Raw genomic sequence first — 13,145 nt, 5'->3', positions numbered from 1 at the left:
TGTCTCCATATTTCCTTTATCCTTGTCTGTGCAGTGCAATGTGGGCTTCAGAATCCCCAAGTTAAGCATCAAAGAGACAATGGAGATGGGGAATATGAGCCTGAGTCTGCATGATCCCTCCCCTCTATCCCTACCTGGCTTGGAACTCCCTTTCCCTCCTCTTTTGACTCCTTTTGGAGAAGCAGGCCCTGGGGAAGGGATGAGACAGAAAGGGCATAAGGAGGCTAAAACAGGCACAATAAAAACAGTAAAAAGGCACCATAAAAATACACACAATAAAAGCATGCTAAAACGTTCATGTATTACCATACTAGTAAACCATCAAAGGTGAGAGCTGAAATGCAGCTTTAAAAGGAAGGAAACTGAGGTGGAATAGTGAGTTGATCTGCCAATCTGTTTTAAAATGCAAAATTAACAGATAAGCTTTAAGTAATAAATAGAATAAAACAAATAGAAAAGGCCCCATTTCTGAAGCTACTGAGGGGAGAGGTGCTGATTCTTAGGGTTGAACTGGAGTTAGAAGGTAAAGGGTGTTAGTCCTCTAAGGCAGCATAAAGAGATAGAAGGCAGAAAAAGACCAGAGTCTGACCTTCAACAGATGGGACTGTTACCTTCAGGATAATTGTTCAAGAAAGTGTGTGTGTGTGTGTGTGTGTGTGTGTGTGTGTGTGGCCATCTAGAACATGATGACACCAAATTTTTTTTCCTATATTAACCATTGGTTTTCTCTAGTACAAGACCCACACCCCTGTCTTAAGACCTGTGCCTCTTGTTAGGGACCCAACTCTTCTTGGCTTGGCCAGGTCATCAGAAAAAAAAAATCACAAGAGGTGGGTTCTCTCAGTCCCACTCCCTATGCCCCAGGATGGACTCTTGTAGAGAAAATCTCTTGTGCAATGTATGGATGCAACATCTGTCAACTGAAGCTGATTAGCCTGTAGCTGAGGTAGAAAATAGAAGATGGGACATCCGGGAAGCAAAAAGGATTCTGGGATAGAGCCAAGTACAAAAGGAATTCCTTGGGAACATGAAGGAGGTCAAAAGCATAAAAGCTGAGCAGAGAGGCAAGCAGCCATATGGCAGAACTTAGGTTAGAATGTATGGGATTGAAGAGTCTTTTTAATTCCACTTAGTCTCCACTTAGAGACTAGGTCATGGACCATTTGCTATCTACTCTAGGTATAAGGTACTCTGCTTCTGTAGCTGTTCTGCCTATCTGAATTGCTCTGGGGCTATAAGCTATAGTCTCCAGTTTAACACCTTGACGTGAGAAAACCTTGACAGGGAATTGTGCTTCTCTAAGTCTCTGAAACAGAAGGGGAGGGCGGCTTGCCTCCGCCCTTTGTTCTCAACACTTTTATGACTTTCAGAGTGTACGTTCACATGGTAAACAGCTCACTACAAGTTTATATATACATCCGAGTCATAAATTAAATAAGAGGTTTATAACAGAGAATGTCTACATACATATTCACTAAGCAATTATTTTGCTACTAGCATATAGGTTCATAGAAAGTTAAAGGCAATGACTAAGCTCTCCTTGAAGGTTTATATAGATAAACACAGTCAATATGTTAACTCTTGTTTTTACACCTGTGGTCCTGTGGTATATATCTTCTTTATGACTTTCAGCTAATGTTATTTTTAACCCCTTGGAATGTATTCTAAGTTTTAGAAGTCTGTTGTTATCTCAGAAACAATTAGACAGTTCTGTTATAAAAGGGGCTCAAATGTCTCTTTTGGCATTGCTGTTCAGAAATGATAGTGACCCTAGCATGCTAGTTGCAGAATAAATGCTCTTTGTTTTTATATACCATCTGAGTCTGGGGGTCTTCCTTTAGTGAATTTTGAACCCTTACAGGGATATTAAGTTATGTTCTAACCAGGTAACAGCCAAAGCTAGGTGTTTGTAAAAAATATTCGACCCTCAGAGTCATTATTCTGGGAGCCTGGGGCCAGGAGGAAAAACTTGGATTTTACAAACTCTGGTCATGCCCATGAAGTGGGAAATACTTCTGGGAGTGCTCAGGAGGAAGAGGTGTTCTCTTCCAATTCATGCTCCCTCTCTACACACTGGAGTGGTTCTGGCTGAATAGAGGCAGCACCCACCCCCATCCTCTCTCTAAGGGATGTATTCTCAGAAGGCTCAAGACCTGAAAATTCCTTCTCAATATCATTCATGGTTTATGTCTTCATTTCAACCAATGATCTGTATAACTGAAAAACTGAGAAAACCTCAGGCTTTCATTAGTCTCTTTGAGACTGTCTTTTCTACTCATAAACCACTGGGATAAAAGTCAACAGCTCCTGGTCACTTACTTTATGGCTGAGGATTGGGACAAGACCATGTTTGAAAACAGACGAAATGATCTCTGGTCAGGTGTTGGCAGTGCATACCTTTAATCCTAGCACTTGGGAGACAGAGGCGGACAATTTTCTGAGTTTTTGGTCTGTGGAGCAGGTTCCAGGATAGCCAAGGCCACACAGAGAGACACTGTCTAGAAGAAGAAGGAGGAGGAAGAGGGGGAGGAAGAGGAGGGAAGGAAGGAAAGAAAGAAGGAGTTAAAGAATAACCTGAGGACAATGCATCCACCAAAGAACAAATTTTCCACTTTCTGACTAGGATCCCAACACCAACCAAGAAGGCTATGGTCAACTTCTGCCAGACCTTGTTAGAAGGATTGAAGGCAACTGTAAGGGGGCAGGGTTATACAAGAGCTCCAAGAATTGCCCGATGGATTCCTGGAGCACTCCCATTACCCTGAAAACCAGCGAGCAAACAATATTGATTTTGTTATATAGTCAGTCCCAGTTATTAGAAAGAAACTTAAAAAGTTAAAACACTTGAGGGGATGAATTGAATTATTCAGTTATTGAAGATTAAGAGAACGGTTTGCAATAACCATGACTTTGTAGATGAAAAAAATAATTGACCTAAGCAGTAGTAACACTGCTCAGGGAGACCCATAAGAAGGATCCAGAGGGGTCAGCCAGAGACATCACAAAAGGAAGAGCTAGAAGGACCAATATGCTTATTGTAAGCAAAAGGACACTAGAAAAATAAATGCCCAAATCAGAAGATGGAAGAAGGACGCTCTTCTTCATTTGGATAAGGACTGACAAGGCCAGGGCTCCATTCCACCAAAGCCCTCAGGAGCCCAGGGTAACATTAAAGGTAGAGAGCAAGTTTGTTAAAATCCAAGTAGACACAGGAATAGCCCACTCAGTTCTGACAGAGCCACTGGGATCAATGTTGTCTCTGTGAACAGCATGCAAGGACAATTAGACTGCTCTTGTTCCCTGGATGACTCTCAGATGGTGGTCTTGGGACAAGGCATTATGACCCTCTCATTCTTAGTCATGCCAGATTGCCCTGTTCCCTAATTCAAAGATACTACAAAAACTGTGGGTCACCATATCCTTTAGGGAAGCCAAAGACCAGCTTACTTTGAAAACTACTTAGTTCCCAACCCATATTTTTATGATCTAACCCCCTATTAAAGGAATAACTCCTCCAACCAAGTATGTTATCCAAAAGTGCCACTCAAACTTAAAGATATCTGCAGATCTGCCAGTTGGTCAGCTTGTTTTCAGACAGTTGCTCTTGCAGCTGTATTAGTGAAAGATGCTGACAATCTGCCCTTGGGCCAAGAACTGTTCTTAACCAACTCACACTCTGTAGAGCTCCCACCCACTCAAACCCCAAACACACACATTCTGAAGAAGTAGGTTCTAACAGATATGCTGGCAAGTAAATGCAATCAGGCAAAGAAAAATGAGCCCACTCTTTCCCCATTGTCCTTATGAAGAACTCCAACAGAAGGTGTGACCCAGATTAAAGGTGTCTACCATCACACATGGATCTAAGCTTTGCTTTACTTGGAACTTGCTCTGTCCTAGGGTGGCTTCGAACTCAGATCTGCTTGCCTCTGTCTCCTGAGTTTAAAGATATGTACCACCTTGCCTGGGCCTAAGTTTTTCATGACCACTATGCCTCAAGATCTGGATCAAAAGCTCGTATCTTTTAGCCTCAAGATCTGGATCATATGTGTGCCCTCTATTTCTGAATTGTACTTCACTCCAGATATAGTCAGGTTGACAACTGGGGATAGCTGTCACAGATGCCAAGTAAGAGACTCTCTACTACTATTGGAAAACAAATGGTCTTTAAACTCCTACAGGCCACTCATTGGGGGCATCCAAAACTTCTTGGTTTCTCAGGCCCAGATATTACGTCCTGTGACTTTACAATGTTATCAAACACATTATGTTCAGATGTACCACTTGTGCACCAATGAACCACAAAGGAGGAAGAAAAGCTCTGTGCCTGAGGAAGCACCCCTGGAGAACATTGGGAAGTGGACTTTACAGAAATCAAACCCATGATTCTTGGGTATAAGTATTTATTAGTTTTCATAGATATCTTCTCTAAATGGATAGAAATCTATATTCTACCTGAATGGAGACAATTATAGTGATCACAAACAACAACAACAACAACAACCCCACAACCCCTACAAGAGTTGATTCCTAGATTTGGATTGCCCTTCCCTGGAGTCTAATAATGGCCCTGCCTTCAAGGCCATAGTTTCCCCAAATCAGACAAAAGTCCTAAATGTTGACTGGAAACTACATTGTGCCTATGGGTCTCAGAACTAAGGACAGGTAGAAAAGTAGAATGGGACTTAAAGGAAGCTTTAACTTCCCCAGCTCTGAAAAAAAGAATAGAAAAAAAAAGGAAGCTTTAACTAAAACTGATCCAAATTTCTTTCATCTGCTCTAAGGGTCAGGTTCACCTCATATCAAAAGGGTTTCCCCCTACTTGAAAGTATATTTGGGAGGCCATCCCTTCTCTTCCCTAAGCTAAGAGACTGGGCCCTGAAACAGACCCAGAGGACTATTCACCAGATGGTGCAAAAGAGAATCCTGACCCAGAACCTGGAGTCAATGCAGAAATATCCATATCTTGTGGTCCTCAGCACCTCTACAGCAGTGAAGTTCACTGATGTTACCCTGTTGATCAACCACACTCAGCCAAAGGAGGCTATCTTTAGGATAATGACAAGAGTCACAACCAGGCCCTCTTACCTGCTAAAGATAATACTTATATGGGCCCTATGACAATAATTATCCTATTTTTCTTTCTTTGTATCCTCATGGGACAGACCCATAACATGGGGGAGGGGCATTATGTTGTGATTGGAATTAATCAAACAATAAACTCCACTTCCAATCCTGACAGCTGAGTGATCAACTCATGTTCACTCTTGGGGGAACCTCCAAAAAAAGGGTGCCAGCTTAATGTCACCAAGATACTCTTGAGCTTCCCCCCATCTTCATGAGGATGTCTGTTGGGGTTGTCCTTGTTTAAGTTTATAAGTGTGCCTGTTTTACAAATATAATCATATGCTTTCACCTGGGATTATAACAAGCACTAGAAACTTTTTTAAGAGAGAGAAAGAACATGAACTTGGGTGGATAGTGAGGTAGAGAAGGATCTGGGAGGAGCTGGAGGAGGGAAAATATTATGAACAAAATATATTTTTAATGTTGGTGCAATAGTGGTACTAACATTGTGGGAGTCACCACCCACTCCCTGATTGGATTTAAGGCCCAGACCATGACATGGAATCCAATCCTGACACTGCTTGGGTAGCCAAGTACCCGAGACAAGACAGACCATGAACTTAGGGGAAAATCAAACACTATCATTCTGCTAAAGGAATGTAGCAATAAAATGACTCCTCACAACATTTTGCTAGTGTCTCACTCAGCCATTATCATCGAATCTCCTCGTGCAGTAGTTGGGAGCTGATATAGAGACCCACACCTGGACACTGTGGAGCACTCAGTTCTAAACAGGTTATCGTCATCAATCCCACTCCCCCACCATGGCTGAAGAACTGTGTGCAAGAGGAGGAAAGAAGATTATAAGAGACAGAAGGGATGGATGGCTCCAAGAAAACAATGACCTCCAAGGACTGATCTACATATAAACTCAGAGACTGTGGCAGCATGCACAAGGCCAGCATAGGTCCAATCCAGACAGGAGCTCCCATCCCTAAACAAGAAGCTATCTCCAACTGATAACTGCTCACAAAAGAAAAATTCATTTTCTCCAATGGAGTCTGACTGGGAATTCAAACCACACTTAAAGGACGGTTCCCGTGCCTGGCACAAAAGGAACTTAATGGTATTTTGGGAGATTTTCTTTTTCTCATATTGATTTGTTCAGGCATCTTTTTAACCTACGTGTCTTTGTGTGTGTGTGTGTGTGTGTGTGTGTGTGTGTGTGTGTGTGTGTGTGTGTATGTGTTTATGTTTTTTGTGTGTGCATATATATTTGTGTGTGCATATATATTTGCATGTGTACGTGTTTCTAACACTATTTCTTTTTATTTGTTCATTTGCTAGTTTGTATTGTTTTATTCTTGACTGGATGTCTTTTTTATTTGCCTGTTTGCTTTCTCAAGAGAGAAAAAGAAAACAGAGTTGGAAGGGTGGATCTGGGAGGAAATGTGGGAGGAGAAACCATGATCGGAATATATTGCTTGAAAAACATTATTTTCAATAAAAATACATTATGTACAAATTTCAAGACTAAATAATAGGTTTATTTAGAAATAAATAAGAGGTTTATTGAAAAAGTGTTTAGAGTGTATGAGTGTGTGTGTGTGTGTGTGTGTGTGTGTGTGTGTGTGTGTGTTAAGGAGACAGAGAATCTGTACGGTTGTTTTATTTTTTTTTTTTAAGCAGATTTTTCTCTGCTGCTCAGTCTGTTCTGGAATTCTATGTGTATCCCAGGGCTATCCTTGAATTCAAGATCTTCCTCCCCACCCCCACCCCCCAGTGCTGAGATCTATAAGCATTCTGGCTTATAAATCTTGGTTGATACAAAAAGCATGCAATAAAGAATCTAAGACCTCGAACTTTATTTAGGCCTGGATCTTGTCCCTTTGAACACAAGAGAGCAAACTCAGTGAGTTTCAGACAAGAGCAGGATGCACAACGAGTCCTCACCAGGGTGCAGAGCCACCATCGGAGGTTGGGTGATCTTGGTGAGGATTGTTCCTGAGGTGTTCGTGTGGCAGAGGCTTGCTCTTCAGGGTAGCAGTGTTGAAGAGCCTTCAAGAGGTGAGGACTGGTGAGAAGCACTTAGGCCGTTGAAGGTGCTTTTCCTGAAAAGGTCAGGGCTGGTCATACAGAGAAGTTTGTTGTTGTGGATTTGGTTTAAGGTTTGCATTATGTTAATTGGGCCCCCAGAATTGCATAAGAATCCGCATGTAAGACACAGGGGGTCCCTGCCCCCAGTTGGTTTTGACTGGTAAATAAAGTTGCCAGCGGCCAATGGCTGGACAGGGAGACAGAGGTAGGACTTCAGGATTCACAGGCAAGGAGACCAAGAGAGGAAGGAGGATTTAAAATTGCCATGACAAGAAAGGAGAAAGACCAGGCGTGAGGGGTGCAGAAGAGAGAGCATACCAATCATGTAAGAGCTGGGGAACAGCAGCCTCTGGGGGGCCCCCAACTGGGTCTAGGGCAACGACGATGGAATATAAATTTTAGTAATAACTCAGGTTTATCAGAGGGGAGGTGTTAGCTACATCGATGTTTGAGCCATTGAGTTGATTAAAGCATATTAAATATAAAGGTGTGTGTGTGTGTGTGTGTGTGTGTGTGTGTGTGTGTGTGTGTGTGTGTGTCTTTCATTTGGGAGTCCAGAACATTGGGGTGGGTATCAAAGAACTTGCACCAATCACCAAGGCAATTTGACAACTTTAATTGACTACTGCAAGAGTTGTTCTCATGAGAATGGGTTGTTATAAAGGGACAAATCTTCCTCCTTCATAGTTTCTAGCTTCCTCCCTTTGACTGTGTTCCTCTCTTTTGTACTATGATGTCCCCTATCACGTTGTGACCCAACTGAAGGAGCCCTCACCCGAGGCCGAACTGAGGGAGTTTCCATTGTCTTAGCTACTTTCTGTTGCTATAATAAAACGCATGACCGGAAGAAACTTACATAACCAAGAGTTTACTGGGGTTTATAGTTCCAAAGGGGAACAAGTATGGTGGTAAACAGTAGATACGGTTGGAGGAGCAAGAACCTGAGAGCTCACATCCTCAACCATGAGCACGAAACAGAGAAAGCCAGCTGGGAAGTGGCATGAGCCGTTTACTCTCAAACCACAGTCCCAGTGACTTCCTCCAGCAAGGCTGCACCACCTAAACCTCTCTAAACAGTGTTACCAACTGGGGAACAAGTGCTCAAATGCCTGAAACTGTGGAGGCTCCTCACTCAGATAATGTGAAATAACACATCCAGATCAAATGCCACACCCAAACTGTCTCCCACACTGTGAACTAGATAAACTTCTTTTCTTTATAAATACAGCAATAGAAAAATTACCCATACAGCGGGCCTCTCAGAGCATGTTACTTTTCTTCTAAATGTAACTAAATAAAACCAAATGACCCTAGGACAGCTTGTAAGAGTGTGCCTGACATACAATGGTGGTTTTTTTTCCCTGTGTCTTAGAAAGGAAAGACTCCACTTGAAGACCTTGTATATTGCTTATACAGTGCTTGACAGGAATGAGAACTTGTCACTTCTCTGAAGTGAGTTTATGTGTCACTGTAAATATTATGACTTCTGAGAAGGTGCTGGATGATAGATAACCACTAAATAGATTATCAGTGACCTGTAAATTTATTGATGAAGAGTATGGAAGAAACACCTTCTTGAGCTGCTCCCACAGAGATGCTTAAGGCCTAAATAGTATTGTACATAAACAAATTCTTCAAAGGCTAATTATATAACATGTATATGTTGACAGTCGCTTAACTGAAAATTTGAGGCCTGTGATCTTGGAACTTCTAATCTTTTGGAGTTTAAAACAGCAAAACTGTGGGAGCTGGAGAGATTGCTCTGTAGCCAAGAGCACTTTCTGTTCTTCCAGAAAACCCAGAATGAATGCTTCCTTCTTTTAAGTTAGGTCTCAGGTATCTCATGACAGTGACAGAAAGCTGACTGACATCTAGTTGAAAACAGAGACAAGATTAGGAAAAGTGCAGATCTGGCAATTCCCAAAATCATATATATACATATATATATATATATATGTGTGTGTGTGTGTGTGTGTGTGTGTGTGTGTGTGTGTATGATGTATGATTTATTATTTTGGATATAGATATATAATTTACTAGACTTTTTAGAATGACTTGACTTACAGGCTTTGGTCCAGCTAGTCCAACAATGACTGTCTATCAGCAAAATGTCCAAGAATCCAGAAGTTATTCAGTCCCAAAGCTAGACATCTAAGATGGTCTTCAGCATACAACGGAATCTTGAAGAAGTAAGTTCCAATGCCAATGAAGATTCGAACTTGCCTGCAAGAGTGAGGGCAAGCAGGCAAAGAGAGAGAGTTCCTTCCTTCCATGTCCTTTGTATAGGCTGCCACCAAAAGATGTGGCCTAGATCAAAAGTGGCTCTTTCCATCTCAAAAGACAACCAAAAATAGCCCCCGCTCTCTCCCTCTCTTTCTCCCTCCCTCCCTCCCTCCCTCCCTCCCTCCCTCCCTCCCTCCCCCCTCCTTTCCCACCTAACTTCACATTCCCTATGCCAGACTGAGTCTCTGGGACCAACATCTGCTTGTCCAGTACAGCTGCAATACCACACACACACACACACACACACACACACACACACACACACACACAGACACGCGCGCATTAGCTGACTGAGTGGCTAAAGAAATCTGGAGAAATGAAGACCCAAAAAGGAAAGGTAAAAGAGAAGAACACAGAAAAGTGTCAGAGAAGAAAGAAACAAAGGAGATGGGGGGTGGGGATAAAGAGAAAGGTTGTGAAAATAGAAGGGGAGGAGAGGGGTGGGACTCTGGGAAAGATGGGTCCTTCTTCAAGCACTTGATCTTCTGGCCTATGCCCTATACCACCTTACAGCAGGCTCTGGAAAAGAAGCCTAACCACGTGGCTTTCCAGACACAGTCCTAGGTAGAATCCCTTGTGTTGCATCTGCTGCAGAGAAGCATGCTGTGTTGTGCAGGGCCCAGGAGTCTGGGATTAGCACATGTAGGTAGCACGCAGAGGCCTAAGGTAGGTAGCAGGGAAGCAGGTGGGTAAAGGAGGCATTAAATTCCTCTAGTCCACACCCAAGGTGTACTCAGTTCAGGAATCAGGCTGATGACCATGGCTAAGGTAGGGTCTAGAGCTAGGCCTTTGCAGGGCAGGGATTGAAGGTGAGAGACATCTAGGAGAAACTACACATTATTATTTTGCCATTTCTGACCCCCAGGACAAAATGCAAGTTGGATGACCCTCCCAACACAAAGAATAATTATATTCTCAGAAGACAAAGATCAGCAATGTTCCATCGTCTCTTCCCAGGATCTTCCTTCTAGTTAGGGAACCCAAGGAGGGGACAGAAGCATCAGCAAGCAGAAACGCAAAAAACAGAGGCAACGAGACGGAGAGGAGGGAAAGGCACGCGCTGCCTCATTTAATCTCCAGTTGTTTCGTGTTGTTGCATGTTATGATAATGACCTTTTCAGTTATGTAAGTCAGATAGTGGCAGTTGGGAGTGACTTGGCCTGGTTTGGCCAACTTGCACAATGTCAGGTCAAAAGGCCGGGGGCTTTTGTGACATTTGCCTCCCTTGAGATCACAGTCAACCAGGGGACTGTTACAGACGGCTCCGACTGTGCTTGGATCCTCATGGATGAATGTATAATCGTTTATGCAGCTCTGATTGTGCTCCTTTATCTTGTGGGCCATCATGACGTTACAGTCCCGGATGTTCAAGTCAAACTTAAGGTAGCCTTGCTTGCTCTGAAGGAGGGTCTTGGCTCTCAGCATCCTGCTTCCCCCCACTTCATCTTCACTGAGGACAGTATCTTCTGACCAGACAGGTACTGCCATTTCTTTGTTGTCAAGTACCAGGGCTTCTGTGGTCCTGGTGCCCTGTCCCTCTTCAGTGGCCTCAGCTGTGTCCTGGGAGTCACTGGGCCAAAACTCATCCAGTGGCTGATTCTCCAGGATGGCAGCAGCCATGTGAAGGCCCAGCCCCAGCCCCACCCCCAGTCCTAGCAACAGCAGTAACATCATGAACAACAGATGCACCAGTGTCACCTTCATTTTGCCTGGAGAAGAGGAAGAAAATGAAGGCACAATGTAGAGATAAATTCTGGCCACTGTCCTGGTCAGCCAAAGCCAGCAAAATAGGACTTGAGTACTCCATGTAATTCTCCCCGTTACTCCACCCTCCCCCTAAGGCAATGAATCTCTTTCTTGAACATTTCTTCTGCTCCTTCTCCTTACATTTCCCATTCCTATGCGATAAAATGTGGGTCTTGAGGATTGGAAAGTGACCAATGGGAGTCACTTTAAACTGACCCTTGCCTGAGTAATCAACAAGGAAACTTGATACCACTCCATCCTCTCTAGCCCCCGCCCACCGATTCTTAAACAGAAATTACTCTCAAATCACCAAAGAGATAGCGAAGCCAAAAGAGTACAGAGAAATTCTTACAGAAAACCTGGCTTTAGCAAGCAATGTATCCATTTTTATCCCTGGTTTATTTTGCTTGTTATTATTACCCTTTTCCTGAAAAAGGGATAAAAATGAGTAGAAAAAAAAATTGGTTCATTCTCACTCCTAAAATAAAACTTCAGAAATGTGCGATCGTAGATCAGAAATTTGAATTTCTCTTTGTAGTTAGGGAAGAAATGCAGTGTGGCCTTCTCATTCTCCAGCTATTTTGGCAGCTGCTCTTGGTTGGGGACCATCCCGCCGCTAAGAGGAAGATAGAGTCTTTGGAGTCAATAACCCTGGGCTCCAACTTGTTATGAAAAGTGGAAAGTACATGCTGTGTATGAACCAAGGACTCAGGCAAGGGCACGATTGCTCATCCTGCTCAACAACCGCCCAGCTCTGAGGAAATCTGAAATAGAATTTTATGCTCTTGGCCCCAAACTAGCATCCATCATTGCAGGGGCAATAACATTACATGGCACAGCGTGTGGAAAATCCTGCAGAGCGCGCACACTGGCTGTCATTGACTCCGGTGACTCTGATGTCTATTAGAAGCTTCCCAGAGCAGACTGATGAGATAAGTCAGGAAAGGTTTTCTTTAGTAAAACTTGCCAGAGCTTGCTTTTTGTATTAAAGAAGAGGAGAGAAGGAGATGTCAAGAGAATGAAACCAAATGGGCTGTGGCTGTGTCGGAGATCTCCCTGACGTATCTACCCTGATGTGGCTTACCCACACTTGTAAGCAGCTTCAGGTACTCTTGTCTCTTCCTATGCCCCCAGTTCTGCTCTCCTGGAACTTCCTTCTCTGAGAGCCGAACCCAGAAGCTGCTCTCCATAAAAATAGCTATCTCCTTGTGTGCTGAGGGCTTTTAAACACAGCCGGATTTCCTGAACCCATCCCTCTCCCCTTCTTTCTTTCCCAGCACAGAATGAACACATTCAACTAATTTCTGCTCCCACAAATACTTTGAAGTAAAGCAATTTAGGCAAACGACAGGAAGTGCCCCCTAAGTGGGGAAACTACAGACAGTCTTATTCCATCAACACTTCTCTGAGTTCCGCCCACAGACCTGTGGTTTTGAACAGTCTCACCTCCTGCTAAGTTCCAAGCCCGATTGCCTTGTTTTCTACACGTACTGCCTTAAGCCCTTTCCTATGATCCTTTCTGGAATGGTATTTTCTGACGTCTTGTTTATTTTTATTCACGTCACCTTTCCAACACCACTTTTCACATTTTACAAGTGTATCATGACTTCATTTGACTATTTGCAGTGGGAGGGGAAAAAATCCAGATTTCGTAAATGTTGTTATTTGGCCTGTGAAAAGGAATATCGAAGCAGAACAATTGGTCAGCTCCCACATGGGGTGAATAAAACCAGTAAGGTTGCCATGTCCAGTAGATACTCCCTCCTCCAGCTGGATTTCAGATCAGCTGGGGACTGATAAGGCATTGCAACGATCTCTCCAGATCTGCCCTGAGATGCGTTGTTTTCTGTAGTCATTATGCAGGGGTGCCAAGCGGTGGTCTGAGCGTCTACAGGATTTCTGAGTATTTTCTTTTGTTTAGTGTTTTTTGTTTGTTTGTTTGTTTGTTTTAT

The 13,145-nt window shown here is 43.2% G+C and overlaps 1 protein-coding gene and 1 pseudogene across 1 annotated transcript; both read right to left on the bottom strand.

The window, feature by feature from the left end:
* Psma7-ps2 (proteasome 20S subunit alpha 7, pseudogene 2) overlaps positions 1-13,145 on the bottom strand; it is a 39,170-nt pseudogene that overhangs the window by 20,323 nt on the left and 5,702 nt on the right.
* Rnase10 (ribonuclease A family member 10) lies at positions 9,925-12,387 on the bottom strand. Its single transcript, NM_001012467.2, has 2 exons — positions 12,278-12,387; positions 9,925-11,156 (listed from the first exon to the last, which is right to left on the bottom strand). The coding sequence occupies exon 2, from the start codon at positions 11,149-11,151 to the stop codon at positions 10,513-10,515; it is 639 nt and encodes a 212-aa protein (NP_001012485.1). The 5' UTR covers positions 11,152-11,156; positions 12,278-12,387; the 3' UTR covers positions 9,925-10,512.

Source organism: Rattus norvegicus, chromosome 15 (genome assembly GCF_036323735.1).
Source record: "Rattus norvegicus strain BN/NHsdMcwi chromosome 15, GRCr8, whole genome shotgun sequence".
NCBI classification, from domain to species: Eukaryota; Metazoa; Chordata; class Mammalia; order Rodentia; family Muridae; genus Rattus; species Rattus norvegicus.
Note: the sequence above shows the minus strand (reverse complement) of the source record. Positions and strands in the feature narration are given on the sequence as shown.

Bases quoted from the DNA above. Each gene is read 5' to 3' on its own strand.
- Rnase10 (NM_001012467.2), bottom strand. From the start codon at position 11,151: ATGAAGGTGACACTGGTGCATCTGTTGTTCATGATGTTACTGCTGTTG.